We start from the raw sequence: 19,675 nt of genomic DNA on the forward strand, positions 1-19,675 counted from the left end.
CTTCGCAGCCTTCCCAGCACCTCCGCAGGCTTGTTTCATGTCTTGTGAAATATACCCAATTTTCTGGAGCGGGGGAACATCCGGAAGTTTTCTTCAAAATCGGGGTGACCATTATGACCCAAGATTCTAATCTTAGAATGCTCCCCCTGCCCCTTCTGCCACCGCCCGGCCCACCGTAGGGACCAAGGAATGTTTGTGGAATGAATGACCGAATGAAGCCTAGTCGAACCCCTGTTTTCTGGATGGACAGATGGAGTCCCAGGGCGAGTTTGGCTAGGACTGGCGTCCCCCTGGGGAGCGTGGGGAGAAAGGGGCCTCCTGAGACCGGGAACTGCGGTATTGCAGGCGGCTATGCAACGTGGGAAGACAGCCTGGCCGGTGTGTCCGGAGGCCAACCCGCCTGGGGTGACCCGGGCGCCCCTCCTCCTCGCGGTGATGCAGCAAGAGGCGAGCGATCCCTTTAAGAAACCCGGCTCGGCACCTCCCGGCTGCGACCCCGCCTCCTCCGTCGGCGCGCGCGGCTCCGGATGGCCCGGTCTCTGAGTGGCGGGCATGGAAGCCAATGGGAACGGACGGGGCGGGGCTGGGCAGGGCCTGGGCGCGGTCGCCGGCGCCGGACGCCAGGTACGGTTCGCTGCGGGGGCGCCGCGCCCGCTGCGAGGGCTCCCCTTAAAGGAGCCGCTCTCCCGGCCGCTGTGGGCCGGAGGGAAGGCGGCAAGAGCTGGGGGCTGCAACGGTGAGAGGGTCCCAGAGAGAGAGGAAGGCCCTGAGACTCGAGGATGTGGGGGTGCGGATGGGTGGCGCGGCAAATTCAGTAGGAATTAAGGGGTGCGGCCCAAGTCCAGACTTGCACGCACCTTCACTCCCTGCCGGGGGTCGTTGGGGGCGGCAGAATTGACCGCTAATTCTCCGCGGGGGGGTGGGGGTGGGCATGCAGCCGCTCTCCCCGTTACGTCGCCGCTAAGCTCTCTGCCCCGTTTTCCCAATGGAGACATTGAGGCTGCTCCCCGCAGGTCCCGCTTGTAAAGGAGAGTCCTGGAGTGGGGGTGAGCGGTCCTGGGTCCGCTCCCTGCCCCTCTGGCGGCCTCAGTTTCCCCATCTGTACAATGATGAAGCAGGCCAGGCTGGACAGTTCCAAGCATGGACCGGATCAGGAATCGCTGGTTCCAGGAGCCTCCCTCGCCGCCCCTGCTCCTTACTCATTTTCTGGATCTTGTGGTTCTTCTGAGTGATAAATGCTACGGGGGGTGGGTAGGCGTGTGAGCAGAGCTGGGGCCCCGCCTCCAGCTGGGTGACTTGCCGGTCTCCCTGGGGGCCTGGGGTCGCCCCTCTTCCAGCCAGTCGTGTAAAATACTCGTTCTTTTCATTGGAGAAGAGCGGGGCGGCGGGGGGAAGGGAATGCTTCCCCGGGTTAGGGAAGAGGCCGGGGACAGGACCTGGAGGCCCCCCAGGGAAGCTTAGGGTGGAGCCTGGCGAGGAAAGAGTTAAGCTTAGGCTCCGCCCCCCGCAGGATTAATTGATCACCTTTGGGAACCCCCAGCTGCAGCCCTGGCCCCCGCAACCAATCAGATGCTAGGACGGCTTCGGGCAGGGCTCCCATTGGCTTACTTACTCCGCCCCTCCGAGGAGACAAGAGCCCCTTTTAATAAGCGCCTACTGTTTTCTTGGCTCTAAGCAGAGCTTCCAGGAACTCTGCGCAATGGAATAGACGATGAGGTTCAGAGAGGGACAGGGAGTCGCCCGCAGCCACACAGGGCGTCCTCAGCCTGACCCCTCCGTCCTGTCTCCTGTCCGTTCCCACCATGGCCTTCGGGACGCAGCTGCTGCTGCTGCTTTGGAAGAATTTCCTGTATCGCAGGAGGCAGCCGGTAATGTCCGGTCAGGTGGGCCAGGGCGGGGCAGCCCGGGCGCCCCCCGCAGCCCCCCACTCCCTCCGCCTGTTCTGCCTCCGCAGATCCAGCTCTTGGTGGAGTTGATGTGGCCGCTCTTTCTCTTCTGCATCCTGGTGGCCGTACGCCATTCCCACCCCCCACTCGAGCAGCATGAATGTAAGCCCGCAGCGTCCAGCACTTTGGGGTTAAGCTTAGGGTCAGCAATGGCCACCCGATGCACCGGGGCCCAGACCGGGCACCCGAATCACGGCTGAGAGGGGGCACTCTGCTGTCGCCGGGGGTGTGATCGCGGTGGGGACTCAGGCAAGAACCCCACGCCCGGCGTCCACCCCTCCCCCGCTCCCGCAGGCCATTTCCCCAACAAGCCGCTGCCGTCAGCGGGCACCGTCCCCTGGCTGCAGGGCCTCATCTGCAATGCGAACAACACCTGCTTCCCGCGGCCCACGCCCGCAGAGGAGCCCGGCGTCCTCAGCAACTTCAAGGACTCCCTGTAAGCCTGCAGCCGCGGCGGGAGCGGCCGGGTGCGGGGGGGCCCCGCCCAGCTCCGCCGCCCCGCCCAGCTCCGCCGCCCCGCCCTCTCTGTCCCCAGGGTCTCCCGGCTCCTGGCAGATGCCCGCACTGTGCTGGGGGGCCCCAGGGCCCGCAGGCTGCTGGCCAGCCTGAGGAAGCTGATGCCCGCGCTCAGTACTGCCGGCGGAGCGGGGGCAGGTGAGAAGGCCGGGCGCGGGCAGGCGGGGCTGGGCTCTGCGCCCCCACCTGCTGGGCGCTGAAAGCAGCACGGGGTGGGGCGTGTCTCCGGTTAAGGTTTGCCTGATCCTGGGCTTCCGTGCTTTACTCCCTCAGCCTGGCCTCGGCTGAATCACCAGCCCAAGGAGGGATCGTCCCTGGCCACTGAGCTGCTGGGGACACTGCTGCAAGGGGTGAGGTGGGGGCGGGGCAAGACCAGGCGGAGCCCGGGACGCTGGTCTCACGGAGTCCCGCCCTGTCCCTCGTGGGCCAGCCGCCAGGCCTTTGCCTGGACCGTCCCTAGTGCCCCGAGTCAGATTCCTCAGATGCCAACCCTGAGACCTTGAACAAGCCCACGTGCTTCTGGGAGCCTCAGTTTCCCCGTTTGTGAAATGGGGCCTGTGATAGTATGGACCCCCTGGGAACTTGGCCAAGTGCTAGACCCCCAGCGAGACATCACTGAACGTCAGTGTCACCTTGTCATCTTTCTGGCCAGGAATCCCTCGGGTCTGTGCTGGGCCAGACCCAGGAGTCCGTGGTCAGCCTTGTGGAGGCAGCAGAGGACCTGGCCCAGGAGGTAAGAGGCTTGTGCAGCCTCCGCCCCAGCCTGGACACTAGAAGGGTGGGCTTCCTGGAGGGGGAGGTGACGGGGCAGCCCCAGGCACCTATCCTCGTAAGTTTCGGGGGGCACTGGGGCAGAAAGAGGGAGAGGGTGCTGCTGGCGGAGTCCCCTGCCCTGGTTAAGGCTGGGGGCGGGGGGCACGTGGAAGGGAAGCCTGCCCGGACCCTCTGGTGACCCCTCTGCAGCTCCTGGAGCTGCCCAGCCTGGCGGAGCTGTGGGCGCTGCTGCGGAGGCCCCCGGGGCCAGGCGGCCCCCTGGAGGCCCTGGCAGAAGCCCTCTGCAGTACCAGGGGGCCCAGGAAGCCCGGTGGGCCCTCCCTCAACTGGTATGAGGCCAGTGACCTGAAGGAGCTGGTGGGGCCGGAGCCGGCGCGGGCCCTGCCGAACGACAGCCTGAGTGAGTGACTGGTGTCCCAGCCCGGGACGTGGGCCCGCGACGTGGCACAGGCCCTCATGGCGCGCCTCTCCCCTGACTCTAGGCCCCACCTGCGCTGAGCTTATGGGGGCCCTGGACACCCAGCCCCTGTCCCGCCTGCTCTGGAGGCGCCTGAAGCCACTGGTCTTGGGGAAGATACTCTTCGCCCCGGACACGCCCTTCACCCAGCAGCTCATGGCCCAGGTGATGGTGGACGGGGTCCTGGGTCTCAGCCTCAGCCCCGGGGGAGAGAGCCCGGCCAGAGTGGGAGGGCCCTGGCCAGGAGACCGGCTGCCTCTGGGCTGGGTCGGGAAGCGGTGGCTAGAGGAAGTAGCAGTTTGCCAGGTGGCCGGCAGCACTCAGAGGCTCGGGAAGGAGCAGAGCGGAGGCGGCAGGAGGGGAGGGTGGTGAACAGGCAAGGCTGGCATAGACCTGGGTGCCCACCTCCTGCAGGTGAACCGAACCTTCCAGCAGCTGGCCCTGTTGAAGGACATCCAGGAGGTGTGGGGGCTGCTGGGACCCCGGCTCTTCAGCTTCGTGAACGACAGCGCAGATGTCGCCATGCTGCAGGTGAGCCCAGCACGCGGGGCAGCAGGGTCACCCCCTGCTGAGGATTTGGGCAAAGGGCAGGGCCTTCTGGGCCAGCCTGTGGAGGTGGGAGGTGGTATCCATGGTGAGCTCTGGCCGCAGGGAGGGGAGGAGGGGTGACGGGCCCTGCATGCTGATGTAGACCCCGCCTTCCCCGACCCCCTGCAGAGGCTCCTGCAGATCCAGCACAAAGGAAGGAGGCAGCCGGGAGCCGGGAGCCGGGCCCAGGGGGACGCCCTCCTTGCCTTCCTGAACCCCCGCAGTGGTGGCTACAGCTGGCGGGAGGCGCACGCTGATGTGGGGCACCTGGTGGGCACGCTGGGCCGCGTGATGGAGGTGAGGGGCCGTCCCCCCGGGGAAACCTCTCTGAGGGGAGAGGCAGCCCTGCGGTGGGACTCCTAGGAGGTAGCACGGCTCGGCCCTCAGTCCAGGGGAGGACCCTGGGACCTCGGACCCACGCCCAGGCCCCTCCGCAGTGCGTGACCCTGGACAAGCTGGAGGCGGCGCCCTCGGAGGCCGCCCTGGTGGAGCGGGCCCTGCAGCTGCTCCCTGAGCACCGCTTCTGGGCCGGCATCGTCTTCCTGGGGCCCGAGGACTCCCCGGAGGCCGCGCAGTCCCCAGGCCCTGGCCACGTGCGCATCAAGATCCGCATGGACATCGATGACGTCACAAGAACCAATAAGATCAGGGACAGGTGGGGGCCTTGTGGGTCGGGGCCAAGAGAACGGGGAGGCCAGGGAGCCTCCCACCTGCCGGAGACCTTGGCAGCTGGAGCGCAAGACTCCTGAGACCAATTGGGGCCCTGTGGGCGTGGCCGATGGCGTGAGGGGCGTGGCCGATGGCTTGGTGGGCGGGGTCTACGCCTTCTGCGAGGAGATTAGAGCGCTCGGCAGGTGGGGCTAGGTCGGCGTAATTGAGGAGCCAGGTGAGGACGGAGCTAAAATTGTGATGGGCAGGCCCCAGCCACGCCCACCCTCCCCTCAGGTTTTGGGACCCCGGTCCGGCCGCTGACCCGCTGATGGACCTGCGCTATGTGTGGGGCGGCTTCGTGTACCTGCAGGACCTGCTGGAGCGCGCGGCCGTGCGCGTGCTCACCGGCGCCGCCCCCCGCGCCGGCCTCTACCTGCAGCAGATGCCCTACCCGTGCTACGTGGACGACGCGTGAGCGCCCCTCGCCCGTCCACCCCGATGCTAGGTCCCGGGTCTCGGGTGGGGCCTGGGTTCCGCTGGGAATACTCATGCAGTCAAGGCCGAGAGCTCCGGTTTAGAGGGACCGCTCCGCGTGACTCGTGGCGGGGGAAGCAGGGATTCCTAAGGGTCCGCGGTCTCCGGGAGCAGGGAGAACGTGGCCTGACAGCCGGAGCCCCAGGCGCCATCGGGGGTCCGAGGACAAGGGAGGGCGAATGTCCTGGTCTTGGCCGCACCTTGGGATCCCAGGGCGCGGAGCGTCGTGCCCGGTGGGGGCGGCGCGGGGTCTCGGCCTCCACCTCAGCTGCCCACTGCCCCAGGTTCCTGCGCGTGCTGGGCCGCTCCCTGCCGCTCTTCCTGACCCTGGCCTGGATCTACTCGGTGGCGCTGACCGTGAAGGCTGTGGTGCGGGAGAAGGAGACGCGGCTGCGCTCCACGATGCGCGCCATGGGGCTCAGCGGCGCGGTGCTGTGGCTGGGCTGGTTCCTCAGCTGCCTCGGGCCCTTCCTGCTCAGCGCCGCGCTGCTGGTCCTGCTGCTCAAGGTGGGCGCCCTCCCCGCTCCAGATGGGTGCGCGGGGCGTCCCTGGGCGAACCCGCGCGCCACCTCCAGCGGCCTCTGCCTCCCGCAGGTCGGGGACATCCTCCCCTACAGCCACCCGGCGGTGCTCTTCCTGTTCTTGGCGGCTTTCGCCGTGGCCACGGTGGTCCAGGGCTTCTTGCTGAGCGCCTTTTTCTCCCGCGCCAACCTGGCGGCCGCCTGCGGGGGCCTCGCCTACTTCGTGCTCTATCTGCCCTACGTGCTGTGCGTCGCCTGGCGGGACCAGCTGCCTGTGGGCGGCCGCCTGGCCGCGGTGAGAGCCGGGCCTCCTGGGGGGCGGGAGTGGCGGGGGTTGGGGGGCTCGCTGACCCACCCGCCCACCCACCCGCAGAGCCTTCTGTCGCCCGTGGCCTTCGGCTTCGGCTGCGAGAGCCTGGCCCTGTTGGAGGAGCAGGGCGAGGGCGCGCAGTGGCACAATGTGGGCACCGGGCCTACAGCCGATGTCTTCAGCCTGGCCCAGGTCTCGGGCCTTCTGCTGCTCGATGCCTTGCTCTACGGCCTCGCCACTTGGTACCTGGAGGCCGTGTGCCCAGGTGGGCCCTAAGAGGCGCGCAGGCGCAAGGGAGGCTGGGCTGAGGGGCGGGGCCCGGGATGGGGCGGGGCCCGGGATGGGGCGGGGCCCGGGATGGGGCGGGGCCCGGGATGGGGCGGGGCCCGGGATGGGGCGGGGCCCGGGATGGGGCGGGGCCCGGGATGGGGCGGGGCCCGGGATGGGGCGGGGCCCGGGATGGGGCGGGGCTGAGGGGCCTGGAAGCCTCGGTGAGAGGGTGGGGATTCTTGGCACCTGCGCACAAGCGCACAGGTGGCTGCGATTAAGGGACGGCCTGGGGCGGGCGGGGCCTCCTGGTGGGTTCAAGGGGTAACTGAGCACCGCTCCCCACAGGCCAGTACGGGATCCCCGAACCGTGGACCTTTCCCTTTCGGAGGAGCTACTGGTTTGGGCCTGGAACCCCCAAGGGTCCCGCCCCGCCCCCTGCCCCACAGGACCCCAAGGGTGAGGCCCGAGAAAGCTCAGCACCCACTTGCTGTCTGGATCCCCAGGCCCCGCCCCAAACCCAGATTCCCGCGGATCCTGTCCTCTGGACCCCACTGTGTTCCCCAAGCCCCCTGCGGCTCCCCTAACCCCTACAGACCCCAGCCCCGCAAGTCCCTCACTCCACAGACCAGCTTGAACGGTCCCCAGGCCCCCGAGGGCCCCCGTGGCTGAGTGCGCCCTCCTTCCCCAGTGTTGGTGGAAGACGCGCCCCCTGGCCTGATACCGGGGGTCTCCATACGGGGCCTGGAAAAGCGCTTTCCTGGCAAACCGCAGCCGGCCCTGCGCGGGCTCAGCCTGGACTTCTACCAGGGCCACATCACTGCCTTCCTGGGCCACAATGGGGCTGGCAAGACGACCACGCTGTGAGCACCCATTGGTCCCCTGCTCCCCCGCTCCTCCCCCCAGCTCCTCCCCTGCCGGCTCCCCTCCCCAGGCCTCAGCTTGCACACCTGTTCAAGGGGAAAGACATCTGGGGCCGGAAGGTGCCTGTCTGTTCAGTGACAGTAGGACACCCCCACCCCCACAAGTGCACTTTGGACACACAATAGGCAGGTGATAAGAATTTTCTCTGAGCCTCGTTTTCCCTCCCCTGTAAAATGGGAACATAATACCCCTTCAGTCTGGGCATGCAGTAGGTGCTCTATACCTGCTGGTGCCTCTTCTCCGGGAGCCTCCGTCTCCCACGCTGAAGAAACAGCTGCTCTGAGACCCCCGCACCCCCAGGTCCATCCTGAGTGGCCTCTTTCCACCCACTGCTGGCTCCGCCTGTGTCCTGGGCCACGATGTCCGGTCCAGCATGGCAGCCATCCGGCCTCACCTGGGCGTCTGCCCGCAGTACAACGTGCTGTTTGACATGTGCGTCTCCGTGGGCCTGGGACATCGCAGTGGGGGCTGGGTGTGCTCTGGGACTCTGCCCGCCATGGTAGCCACCCTGTCTTTCGCCCGTGGCCACAGGCTGACTGTGGATGAGCACGTCTGGTTCTACGGGCGGTTAAAGGGTCTGAGTGCAGCTGCCGTGGGCTCCGAGCAGAAGCGTCTGCTGCAGGACGTGGGGCTGGTCCCCAAGCGGCAGGCACAGGCCCGCCACCTCTCCGGTGAGCCCAGCCGGGGACAGCCTCTGGATCTGCGGAGATGAGGCTGGGGAGGGGGCCAGGGCTTTATCCGAGGATGGTGGGATACCAGAGGAGACGGGCACTGAGGTGCAGATGGCTAGGGAAAGGCACAGGGAGAAGGTGGGCAGCCCTGCCCACGTGTGGGGGCTGGGGGTCCTGCTGAGATCCCAACCCCTGTCCCAACCCAGGCGGTATGCAGCGGAAGCTTTCAGTGGCCATTGCCTTTGTGGGTGGCTCCCAAGTGGTCATCCTGGACGAGCCCACAGCTGGTGTGGACCCCGCTTCCCGTCGAGGCATTTGGGAACTGCTGCTCAAATACCGTGAAGGTAAGAATTGGGGGTAGCCTGAGGTTCCCCTGGATGCTGCTGGAGGGGCCAGAAGATTTTTCTGATGAAGAGGTTTTGAGGGGTGGGGTTTTGAGGGATGAGTAGGAGTTCAACGCATGGGGCAGAGACCACAGCTTGGGCAGCCTGATGGCACGTGTGGGTTGGGTCCCACATCCAGGTCGCACACTGATCCTCTCCACCCACCACCTGGACGAGGCGGAGCTCCTGGGAGACCGGGTAGCAGTGGTGGCGGGCGGTCGCTTGTGCTGCTGTGGCTCCCCGCTCTTCCTTAGGCGTCACTTGGGCTCCGGATACTACCTGACGCTCGTGAAGGGTCCCCAGGCCCTGGCTGCCAGCAAAACGGTGAGGGCTGGAGCTGACCTCTGACCCCTGGCCCTCAAGGCTCTGTCCAGCCCTGATGGCCATGGCTGTTGGTGCCCCTCTGCTCGCAGGGCGACACTGACTTGAAGGACAGCGTGGATGGAGGACAGAAAAGGGAGGCGGGCAGCCAGGCCAGCACCGCCGGTGAGGGCGGGGGTGGGAGAGCCAGGGGCCGGTGGATGTTCAGGGCAACACGGCTTCACAGCCCTGGGCTGGACCCCGACCCCGACCTCTGGTCCTGAGCGGACTCTGGCTCTGACCCCAGGTCAAGTCCTGCCCTTGGGTACTTAATCCTGACCTCCTCTGCCCTCAGGGACAGGTCCCCCATGGGGTACCCAAGCCCCTTCCCCAGGGGGGCCGGGAGGGGTGCGGCAGGAGCCAGGGCTGCCCACGCGTCCAGGGCCCCTGACGTGCTTGGCTGCTCACTCAGGTGCGGCCCGGCTGCTGGCCCTGGTGCAGAGCCACGTGCCCGGGGCCCGGCTGGTCGAGGAGCTGCCACACGAGCTGGCGCTGGCGCTGCCCTACAAGGGCGCCGTGGACGGCAGCTTCGCCAAGCTCTTCTGCGAGCTGGACCAGCGGCTGGGGGAGCTGGGGCTGGCCAGCTACGGGATCTCAGACACCAGCCTGGAGGAGGTGTGGCTGCTGGGTGGGGTGGGAGGAGGGCTGCCTGGAGGAGGGGGTGCCTGGAAGGATGAGGGGGCGGCTGCCTGTGGACAGCTGGGCGGCCCAGGCCGGAGGCAGCGCACACGCAGGGGCCTTGGGGCTCTGAGGCCCTCGGGGAGGTCTGGGGACCCCCAGTATACGCGGGTGGTGGCTCTCGAGTCCCCCTCACTCCTGTGTGTCCCCAGGCTCTGAGCCCCCTCCTTTGTCTCCCCAGATCTTCCTGAAGGTGGTGGAGGACTGTGCTGTGGACACAGGCCCAGAGGGTGCGGCCGCAGGTCCCTGTCCTGACCCCTCACCCTGGTCCAGAGTCGGACCTGACTTGAGATCCGGTCCCCATCCCTGGCTGCTGTGGCCCAAGGCATAGCCCTGACCTCCATCCCTGGTTCCCGACCCCTCCGTCGCGAGCCCTGACGTCCGCCCAGACCCCAGGCTGAACACTGACCCTGCCCCTGACCCCGACGCCGGTGACTCTGCAGGTGGTGCGCCTAGACAGCACCCGTGCGCGGGCACGGCTCACCCGAACAGGATGACGCAGCTCCAGATCCTGCCCGAGGAGTCAGCCCTGGAGAATGGGGGGCTGGGTGAGTTGTCCCCACCTGGCCCTGCGGCCCCTCCTGGTCCCCAGGGCATGAGCACTGACCCCCCCACCCCCCACAGCTGGGTCTGCCCCCGAGACACAGGCCCTGCAGGGCTCCGGGCCAGACGCCGTAGGCCGCGTGCAGGGCTGGGCACTGACCCGCCAGCAGCTCCGGGCCCTGCTTCTCAAGCGCTTCCTGCTTGCCCGCCGCAGCCGCCGTGGCCTGTTCGCACAGGTGAGGGGGGCTAGGCGGCAGGGAGGCGTGGGGGGGACCCTGGGTTCCTGAGCTCCATTCTGTGACCTAATTCCAACGCCTGACCCCAGGAGTGTCTCCCATCCTGAACACTTTTATTGAGAACGCTGGGGAGCCATGGATGGTTCTAGAGTGGGAGCGGGGAAGGGTGCAGGCAAACTTGAAGCGCAGACCAGCAGAGCAGCTGATGGGCGGGTCCTTCAGATCCTGCTGCCTGCCCTCTTCGTGGGCCTGGCGCTAGTCTTCAGCCTCATTGTGCCTCCTTTCGGATACTACCCGGCTCTGCGGCTCAGTCCCAGCATGTACGGTGCCCAAGTGTCCTTCTTCAGGTGGGTGCAGAGGAGAGGGGCCTGGCGGTGGGAGGGCCAGGGGCCTGTGAGTACAGCTCTGATCCTGCGCCCCTACATGCAGCGAGGATGCCCCGGGGGACCCTGAACGTGCCCGCCTGCTCGAGGCGCTGCTAGAGGAGGCCGGACTGGAGGAGCCTTACCTGAAAAATAACGCCAGCAGGTGAGGGCCCGCCAGCCTGGACCTCGCTCCTCTCTGGCCTCGGTTTCCCTGTCTGGGCTCTGGCCAGTGGACCTCAGGGTCCCTGGGGCATCCCCCGTGCTGACGTGGGAGCTGGGCACCTCCATGTTCTGGGGGCCTTGAGAGCAGGGTGCCCTAGCCCCTGCATCCACCCTGCAGGGCACCTGCGCGGGCACAGCCTGCCACCTGCCAGTTCTCGGTGCCTGAGGTTCCTGCAGACGTGGCTGAGGTCTTGGCCAGCGGCAACTGGACCCCGGAGTCTCCATCCCCCGCCTGCCAGTGCAGCCGGCCTGGTGCCCGCCGCCTGCTGCCCAACTGTCCCGCTGCGGCCGGAGGCCCCCCGCCGCCCCAGGCAGCAACCAGCTCTGGTGAAGTGGTCCAGAACCTAACAGGCCGGAACTTGTCTGACTTCCTGGTCAAGACCTACCCGCGCCTGGTGCGCCAGGGGTGAGCACGGCCCTGGACTCGGCGTGCCTGGCCGCAGCGTGGCTCCTCGGGGGGTGGGGGACGTGGTCCGCTCCTGGCGGAGGGCGGGGAGGGGCGATGCGCAGCCTGGGGCCCCTGACTGGGACCTGCTGGGGGCCCCCACGCCTCACCCTGTTTACATATCTCACCCGGCACAGCTCCCCAGCATCCCTCGCCGTCTCTGTCCGCTCACCTCTCAGGCTGTGTGTCTGTCTCTCCCACAGCCTGAAGACCAAGAAATGGGTGAACGAGGTCAGGTGAGGAGCGCCGCCCGCCTGGGTTCCTTTCCTGTGCCCTCTGCCTGCCCGCTAGGGGACCCGCCGGCCCATCCGCCCTGCCCCTCAGCCGCCCCCCTGCCTCCACTGCCCCGCAGGTACGGGGGCTTCTCCCTGGGGGGCCGAGACCCGGGCCTGCCCTCGGGGCTTGAGGTGGCCCGCTCCGTGCAGGAGCTGAGGGCACTGCTGAGCCCTCAGCCGGGCGGGGCCCTCGACCGCGTCCTGAACAACCTCACAGCGTGGGCTCTCGGTCTGGACACGCGGGACGGCCTCAAGGTGGGAACGGGGAGGGTGGCGGGCTGGCGCCGCTGGGGGCAGGTCCGACCCCCGCACGCTGACCCCTCGGCCCTGACCCCACCCCAGATCTGGTTCAACAACAAGGGCTGGCACGCCATGGTGGCCTTTGTCAACCGAGCCAACAACGCACTCGTCCGCGCCCGCCTGCCGCCGGGCCCCGCCCGCCGTGCCCACAGCATCACCACGCTCAATCACCCCCTGAACCTCACCAAGGAGCAGCTGTCCGAGGCCGCGCTGTGAGTCCCCTGGCCCCCGTCCCCGTGCCTCCGTGGGTTTCCCCGTCGTCTGGGGTGGGGGGCGCTGGCCTTATGCTCCGCCGTGCTCTCGCTGTGTGAGCGGAGAACGGGAACCGCCCCTCTCCGCGCCCCACGCCAGGGTGAGGGGGCGTCGTCAGGCTCCGCAGGCTCCAGTCTCCCCCAGCTGCCCGCACCTCCTCGTCACATCCGCTGTCCTCCTACTAGAGATCAGGACCACCTCTCCCTGCGGAAGGACCCGCGGTGGCTCAGGCCATCTCCCGCATCCGTGCCCAGCCCCGGGGACGTCCCCCATCGGCGGGGTGTGTGCGCGTCTCCGCCCTGAGCAGCTCCCGTGCCCTCGCCCCCAGGATGGCCTCCTCGGTGGACGTGCTCGTCTCCATCTGCGTGGTCTTCGCCATGTCCTTCGTCCCGGCCAGCTTCATCCTCGTGCTCATTGACGAGCGTGTCACCCGAGCCAAACACCTGCAGTGCGTGGGGGGCCTGCCTCCGACTCTCTACTGGCTCGGCAACTTTCTCTGGGACATGGTGCGGGGGCTGCCTGGAGGGGTGGGGGCCCCGCCCCCACCGGCCGCGGCCCCTCCCGGCCCTTTCTGGCCGGCGTGACGTCTCGGGGATCGTGGGAGACCTCACGTCCCGCTCCCCGAAGCACAGGGAGGTCAGGGTGGGGCACGGTGCTGAGGCTGCCAGTTCCTGCTCCTGCACCCTGAGGGGGGTCCCTGCTGCCTCCGATGCAGTGTAACTACTTGGTGGCGGCGTGCATCGTGGCGCTCATCTTTCTGGCCTTCCAGCAGAGGGCGTACGTGGCGCCCGCCAACCTGCCTGCCCTGCTGCTGTTGCTACTGCTGTACGGGTGAGGCCCCCAGCCCCGCAGCGCTCGTTCCCACTGACCCCCAAGACGGCTGAGGGAGATGGGGCTCTGTAGTGGCTGCTGAGGAGAGGGTACGGAAGCCTTGGGTGACCCCACGTGGGATCTGATTCCGCGGTGTGCCGAGGCGGCCTTAAAAGCTCATCTTGGCCTGCCCCTCGTTACAGAGGCCTGCAGCACAGACTCTGGGAGGGGAGCTCTGCGTTCCTCTCAGGGCTGCTCAGCCCCTGCCTGGCAGTCACCACAGCCCCTGTCACCCCTCAGCTGGTCCGTCACGCCGCTCATGTACCCAGCCTCCTTCGTCTTCTCCGTGCCCAGCACGGCCTACGTGGTGCTCACCTGCGTCAACCTCTTCATCGGCATCAACGGCAGCATGGCCACCTTCGTGCTCGAGCTCTTCTCTGATCAGGTGGGCCCCACGGGGCTGGGCCTCGGGCTGGGGCTGCACTGGGGGTCCGCCTCGGCCGCTGACCCGCCTCCTCCTCCTGCCCCTGAGCAGAAGCTGCAGGAGGTGAGCCGCATCCTGAAACGGGTGTTCCTTGTCTTCCCTCACTTCTGCCTGGGCCGGGGGCTCATCGACATGGTGCGCAACCAGGCCATGGCCGACGCCTTTGAGCGCCTAGGTGAGAACGTCCCTCCAGATGGGGAAGTGCCAGGCGAGAGTCAATTCTATAGAGTAGGGACACACAGCAGCCCCCAAGAAGAGAACTGGGGGTCTTAGGTGGCCCCCAAGGGCTGGTAGGCCAAGCTAGAGGGGTAGCAAAGCAGCCATGAAAGCCAATTCCATTTGGTCACATTGCAAGAGGTCTAAGCCCCTAAATAAGGGAGGTGGTGATGCCACTGTTTTCCATGCCAATTAGATCCCAGCTGAGTGGTGTATTCAGCTTGGTGCTTTCCCTTAAGGACCCAAGCTGATCTAAATGGGGAGAGGCCCAGAAACCAAGCCCCCCAAATGACCCAGTCCCTCCTTCGTGCCCTCACAGGAGATGGGCAGTTCCAGTCACCCCTGCGCTGGGAGGTGGTCGGCAAGAACCTCTTGGCCATGTTGATACAGGGGCCCGTCTTCCTCCTCTTTACGCTCCTGCTGCAACACCGCAACCGCCTTCTGCCACAGTCAGTGGGGACCGGGTGGGGGGGCAGGGGCTGGGGTCTGGCTTTGGGCCCACTCACGTCTCTGTCCTCAGACCCAAACTGAGGCCACTGCCCCCCCCGGGAGAGGAAGATGAGGACGTGGCACGTGAGCGGGAACGGGTGTTGCGAGGAGCCACCCAGGGGGACGTGCTGGTGTTGAGGGACCTGACCAAGGTGGGTGCAGAGCGCTGGGTGGTGGGCTCCCCTGGCCCACCCGCCTTTCTCATGGACCCGCATCCCTCCCAGGTGTACCCTGGGCAGAGGACGCCGGCTGTTGACCACCTGTGCCTGGGGATCCCCCCTGGCGAGGTAAGTCCAGGGTGGAAGTGCTGGGGCAGGGGTGAGAGGCTGCCCTACTGTGTGCCTGTTGCCCTTTACCGAGCACCTACTGTGCATTGGCTGACTTTTATTGAGCACCTACTGGCTGCCAATATTTGAGCTCCTATTTTGAGCCAACAAATCTCATTAAGCACCTACTGCGTGCTTACATTTATTAACCCTACTGTGTGCAATAAGGTATTAATAATAAGACCCCAGGGAGGACAGATGTATCACTGAGCTCCTGTCGGGCTCCCATACATGTGCAGTTACCTTAATCAAGCACCTACTATGTGGCAGCACTTATCGAGTACCAGTTATATACACTGAAGTGTTGTCGAGCCCTCTGTGTACTAAAACATGTTGGCCATCACCTTTGTGAGGATCAACTTTTATCAAGCACCAATGGCATTTATGGAGCCTCTACTGTATACATACTGTATACATATCAAGCACTTGCTAACAACCAAAATTAAGTGGACACCTGCTTTGTACCAATTCACATTCAAGCAATTACTTCCTGCAAACTTGTCTGCTGTGGGCCACCTACCCAGGGCTGGCACACGCCTGTGGACACACGTGTGTGTTAGTGTCAGTTGCAGTCAGTCTTTAGCAAGTGCCCACTGTGTGCAGCCGGCCTCTGCACCGTGGGCTGACTGTGCACGCAGCATGAATTTCACCGGGTGCCGTTGCCATCGGGTACCCACCGCATGGCAGGAGACGTTCAGAAATCTGCCCCAGTATTTACAGAGCACTGGCTGCGTGTGACCCTTATAGGACACCTACTGAGTACCGGGGTTGATTAAACCCATGCTGTGTGCCCACCAGCACTCCCGCTACCTGACAGCTTCACGCCTGCCCACACACCCTAGTATCTGCCCCAGGGGTCCCCTCGCCCACAGCCTTCCAAGTGGAAACAGAGAAACCCACCCCAGAAATCAGAAATGCTGGGACAAGGGTCCGGGCCTCTGTGGGTGCTGTCTGTACCTGCAGTGTTTCGGGCTGCTGGGCGTGAACGGAGCGGGGAAAACGTCCACGTTCCGCATGGTGACCGGGGACACGCTGCCCAGCGGGGGCGAGGCGGTGCTGTCAGGCCACAGGTGAGGGGCTCCAGAGCCCTGTCCCTCCCATCCTCCCGCTCTCGCGGGCATGGACCGGGTCTGGCTGGCCTGGAGTCCCTGACGCCCACACCCCGCATGGTGAACCTGGCCCGGGGACACCTCCTCTCCCTTACCAGGGAGGGTGAGCCCTGAGACCCCTGCTTGCCCCCAGCGTGGCCGCGGCCCAGCCAGTTCCCTGAGCTTCCCGTCCCCCACCCGCCATCCCCAGCGTGGCCCGGGAACCGGCCGAAGCTCACCGCCGCATGGGCTACTGCCCTCAGTCCGACGCCATCTTCGAGCTGCTGACCGGCCGCGAGCACCTGGAGCTGTTCGCACGCCTGAGAGGCGTCCCCGAGGCCCAGGTTGCCCAGGTGACCCCTCTCCCACCAAACCCTCCGGTCCCCGTCTGCAGCCTCTGCAGCCTCACCCCTGGACCACAGCCTGCCCTGCTTCTCCCCGGACCCGGCCTGACTCCGGGGCCCCCACGCCTGGTCCTCCGGCCCCGCCCCCGCCCGCCCCCGGCTCCTGCACACTCCCTTGGGTCCGCCTCCCCTCCCCAGTGTCCTCCCTGCTTCGGGACCCGCCCCTCCCCTCCTTGACCCGCCCGTGGCCCCGCCCACTCTCATGTCCAGCTTGGGCTTCCCTGTGGCCCCCGGCCAGGTCCAGCCTCTTCCTTACCCTGGCCCCGCCCCCAGGTAGCGGCCCCGCCCAGCCCTCGCCCCGCCTCCTCCTCTTCAGTTAGCTTCTACCTCCACCCTCGCCCCCCCACTCACCTCCCCCGTGCTCACCCTGCCCCCCCCACTCCGGCCCTCCTGCTCACTCTGGTCCCCCCACTCGCACCCTGCCCTCCCCATCCTCGCTCCGCCCCTCCCACCCGGTCCGGCCCCAGACGGCGAGCTCGGGCCTGGGGCGCCTGGGCCTCCCTCAGTATGCGGACCGGCCCGCGGGCACCTACAGCGGTGGCAACAAGCGGAAGCTGGCGACAGCCGTGGCTCTGGTGGGGGACCCAGCCGTGGTCTTTCTGGTGTGTGTGCTGGGGATGGGGGGGTGGAGCGGGGGCGAGGGGTGGGGCCGCGTTTGAGCATCTCCGCGCTCCCAGGACGAGCCGACCACCGGCATGGACCCCAGCGCCCGGCGCTTCCTCTGGAACAGCCTTCTGTCCGTGGTGCGGGAGGGCCGCTCCGTGGTGCTCACCTCGCACAGGTGCGCCCCGAACCGGACGCCCGGGCCTGCGGGCCCAGGTGCTCCAGCCTGGGGAGAAAGGTGGACCGGGCCCGAGCGAGAGGCTGTCGGAGCCCGGGGTCACACGGGATGGGGTGGTCCGGCCTTTGGGGGAGGATGCCAGGCCCCAGTGGGAGAACACACGGAGGTGGTGGTGGTGGCACCCGGCCCGGGGAACAGAGCAGCCTGGGCCCGACAGGGAGTGTCCAGAGCCGGAGGGTGAGGGTCCCCAGCAGGGGCAGCCCCGCACCGGCCGCGCTGGTCCAGGCCTGGCCTGAGCTCGCGGTGCTGCGCTCCACAGCATGGAAGAGTGCGAGGCGCTCTGCACGCGTCTGGCCGTCATGGTGAACGGGCGGTTCCGCTGCCTGGGCAGCGCGCAGCACCTCAAGGGCAGGTGAGCGGGGTGAGGCCTCGCGGCCTGGGTGCAGGCAGCTCGCGGTGGGCTGTGGGTGGGGCCGGAGGGGAGATCAAGCGCCGCCGCGTTGGCTCTAAGCGGGGAGGAGACAGGCTCATGGACCGTCGGGGTTGCGGGGGATGAGGGCTGATGGGGGAGAGTGGGTCCATGGGCGGAGACACAAGAGGGTCCGGCAAGTGGGCGTGGCCCGGAGATTAGACTGGGGCGTGGCGTTGCGTGGGCGGGGCCTGGGAGACGCAGGGTTAGAGCAGGGGTGCGCCTGTAGGCGGGGCGAGGGCCAGCGGCGGTTGGGGACAGCTGTAGTGGGTAGGGGGTCAAGAGGAGCCAGGTGAAAGGGTGAGGCTAGAGGGGAGCTGGAGGGTGGTGTGGGCGGGCGGTAGGGACAGGCGGGCCCCGTGCAGGTGCAGTAGCTCTGGCCCCGCCCACCCACCCACCCACCCACCCCCAGATTCGGGGCTGGCCACACGCTGACCCTGCGGGTGCCCTTGTCGCGGTCCAAGTCTGCGGCAGCCTTCGTGGCAGCGGCGTTCCCGGGGGCCGAGCTGCGGGAGGCGCACGGTGGCCGCCTGCGCTTCCAGCTGCCACCGGGAGGGTGCTGTGCCCTGGCACTCGTCTTTGGAGAGCTGGCGGCGCGAGGCCCGGAGCACGGCGTGGAGGACTTCTCTGTGAGCCAGACCACGCTGGAGGAGGTGACTGCAGCCCCAGGATGGGGCTGGGGGTAAAGGTGGGGCTGGGGGCCAAGCCCTCAAGCTGACCTCCCCTCCTGCTTCCTTGGGCCGCCCACCGCTAGGTATTCCTGTACTTCTCCAAGGATCAGGGGGAGGAGGAAGACGAGCCGGTGGGAGAAGCGGGTGCGGACCCTGTGCCAGGCCCGCAGTCCCCCAGACTCATCACCCAGTTCCTGGACGACCACAGCGTGGCCGAGACGGTGCTCTGAGCCTCCTCCTTCTCCGGGGAGCTGTTGGGAGGCCCCGGGAGTGACCAAGGCAGGGCAGAGGGGCTGGAGCTGGACCCAGACTTCCCGAGGGGTCGCTGCCCTGGAGGAAATAAAGAGAAGCCGTGGTGTGAAGCTCTGTGCACATGTGTCCGTGCTCCAGGCTGCATGCTTGTCCAAAAATGGTTCTCTGTGTACGAGTCTGGATACCGGGCCTGGCCTGGGGTGTGTGCACGAGTGGGTTTGTGGACACAGATGCCACCTGTAGGGTGCAGGTGAGAAGCCGGCTACAGCCGACTGGACTCCCAGCTGTGAAGGTCTCTGGGGGGCTGGGGCGTGTCTCCCATGCAGGCTTGCCTTTCCTGAGAGCCTGGACGCTGGTCCTTGGGCCCCCAAGTGCCCACGTGGTTCTGGTCCCTGAGGGCGGTACCTGGGAGTACATGGCCATGAAGTGGACGTGAGATCAGGGCTCAGGAATGTCTGGGGCAGGTGCAGGAGCCCAGCAGGGGTGGCCCAGACCTCAGGCTGCCTGACCAGGCCAGAAGACTACCACCCCGCCCCCGCCCCCTGATCCCGGCCTCCAGGGCAATGAGTGGTGGGCAGACAACCCTCAAGGGGCTTCTGGGCTGGGTTTGTGGATGGACCCGGGTCTGGAGAGCCGGGTTTGCCGTGAAGGGCTGTGGCCTGCGTGCCTTGTGCCCTGGGGATCCTCCCATCCCTGCTGAGGTCAGTGGGGGCCCGTGTTGGGGGGGGGTGGAGGGGCTGGGGTTTGGGGGTGGGGGGTGGGGCTCCGGAAGGGGAGGGGAGGAAGATCCGGGGAGGGGAGAGGGCTCCGACTGGGGGGCTCAAAGAGAAGATGTGGTCGGCGGGCGGGGGGAGCTGTACCCACCACTGACGCCCCAGATCTGGGGGCCACGCCACCGAAGGGGGGAGGCGGTGTGGTGGCCTCGGAAGTGTTAGCAGTCCGGCTGCGGGCCAGCTATCCCGCCGTCGTGGTCGTGTTGTGGTCCGTGCGTGTCCCTGGAATGTGGAATGGGGGGGAGGACACCCGCTATGCCCTGCGCCGCCCAGGCCCTGGGGTCTGCAGGCGGGTCGCCACAGGACGTAGGGTGGGAGGACTGGAGGGCAGGTGTCTGCATCCGGGGTATCTGTTGCATCTGCGGAGCTGGGTGGCTCCTGAGCACGTGTCCAGGTCTGCGTCCCCGCGTGTCATCGAGCTCCGCGTCTGCACTCCTGGGGGCATCTGGGTGCGGCCGAGTGGGGTTCAGGGTCCCTGCAGTCGCCGTGTGCCTGCCGGGGGCTTGCCCGGGGCGCCAGGACCCGGTGGGGGCACCTCCGGCAACGTGCGCGCGCGCAGAGCTCCTGCAGGCGGAAGCGGGGGGCGGGGCCCGGGACCCCACCTTCAAGCCCACTGTGCGGAGGGGCAGGCTGAGGCTGGGGCTGGGAGGGTCCGGGGCGGGCCCGAGCCACCGCCTCCGGAGGCCTTTTCCTG

General features: G+C 67.2%; 1 protein-coding gene and 2 long non-coding RNA genes across 17 annotated transcripts; 1 reads left to right on the forward strand and 2 right to left on the reverse strand.

Annotated features, from left to right (window-relative positions):
* The first annotated feature begins 641 nt into the window (after window positions 1-641).
* On the forward strand, window positions 642-18,186 carry ABCA7 (ATP binding cassette subfamily A member 7). 14 transcript variants are annotated; one of them, XM_057708836.1, is made up of 47 exons: window positions 642-736; window positions 1,679-1,868; window positions 1,955-2,048; window positions 2,241-2,382; window positions 2,482-2,600; window positions 2,736-2,812; window positions 3,115-3,195; window positions 3,426-3,636; window positions 3,719-3,858; window positions 4,108-4,224; window positions 4,411-4,578; window positions 4,719-4,936; window positions 5,227-5,403; window positions 5,751-5,973; window positions 6,061-6,282; window positions 6,361-6,562; window positions 6,913-7,023; window positions 7,256-7,427; window positions 7,789-7,920; window positions 8,020-8,159; window positions 8,366-8,503; window positions 8,682-8,866; window positions 8,956-9,028; window positions 9,315-9,517; window positions 9,762-9,810; window positions 10,024-10,128; window positions 10,205-10,359; window positions 10,582-10,706; window positions 10,789-10,887; window positions 11,065-11,352; window positions 11,529-11,627; window positions 11,744-11,921; window positions 12,009-12,178; window positions 12,547-12,724; window positions 12,934-13,049; window positions 13,329-13,473; window positions 13,564-13,687; window positions 14,048-14,177; window positions 14,249-14,369; window positions 14,442-14,504; window positions 15,342-15,613; window positions 15,843-15,984; window positions 16,503-16,637; window positions 16,713-16,816; window positions 17,136-17,228; window positions 17,698-17,938; window positions 18,040-18,186. In XM_057708836.1, the coding sequence occupies exons 2-47, from the start codon at window positions 1,803-1,805 to the stop codon at window positions 18,184-18,186; spliced, it is 6,690 nt and encodes a 2,229-aa protein (XP_057564819.1). In that variant the 5' UTR covers window positions 642-736; window positions 1,679-1,802. The 14 variants fall into 14 exon arrangements, with proteins under 14 accessions (XP_057564819.1, XP_057564830.1, XP_057564826.1 ...); XM_057708847.1 differs by having other exon boundaries at window positions 15,507-15,613; XM_057708843.1 differs by having other exon boundaries at window positions 11,595-11,627; window positions 15,507-15,613.
* LOC130836577 (uncharacterized) lies at window positions 10,660-15,562 on the reverse strand. 2 transcript variants are annotated; one of them, XR_009049180.1, is made up of 6 exons: window positions 15,501-15,562; window positions 14,046-14,148; window positions 13,404-13,683; window positions 12,152-12,422; window positions 11,520-11,595; window positions 10,660-10,727 (listed from the first exon to the last, which is right to left on the reverse strand). It is a non-coding gene; the product is annotated as an uncharacterized LOC130836577 (long non-coding RNA). The 2 variants fall into 2 exon arrangements; XR_009049179.1 differs by lacking the exons at window positions 14,046-14,148; window positions 15,501-15,562 and having other exon boundaries at window positions 10,700-10,867; window positions 13,404-14,005.
* Window positions 17,195-19,643, reverse strand: LOC130836578 (uncharacterized). The gene is made up of 3 exons (XR_009049181.1): window positions 19,073-19,643; window positions 17,722-18,286; window positions 17,195-17,322 (listed from the first exon to the last, which is right to left on the reverse strand). It is a non-coding gene; the product is annotated as an uncharacterized LOC130836578 (long non-coding RNA).
* Window positions 19,644-19,675: the final 32 nt, after the last annotated feature.

Source organism: Hippopotamus amphibius, chromosome 15, assembly GCF_030028045.1.
Source record: "Hippopotamus amphibius kiboko isolate mHipAmp2 chromosome 15, mHipAmp2.hap2, whole genome shotgun sequence".
NCBI lineage: Eukaryota > Metazoa > Chordata > Mammalia > Artiodactyla > Hippopotamidae > Hippopotamus > Hippopotamus amphibius.

What these genes read in the sequence shown, in the direction of transcription:
- ABCA7 (XM_057708834.1), top strand. Translation starts at nt 1,803, where the DNA reads ATGGCCTTCGGGACGCAGCTGCTGCTGCTGCTTTGGAAGAATTTCCTG. An exon ending in CCCAGCAGCTCATGGCCCAG is followed by an intron (nt 3,859 to 4,107) that starts GTGATGGTGGAC and finishes CACCTCCTGCAG; the next exon opens with GTGAACCGAACCTTCCAGCA. An exon ending in AAATGGGTGAACGAGGTCAG is followed by an intron (nt 11,628 to 11,743) that starts GTGAGGAGCGCC and finishes ACTGCCCCGCAG; the next exon opens with GTACGGGGGCTTCTCCCTGG.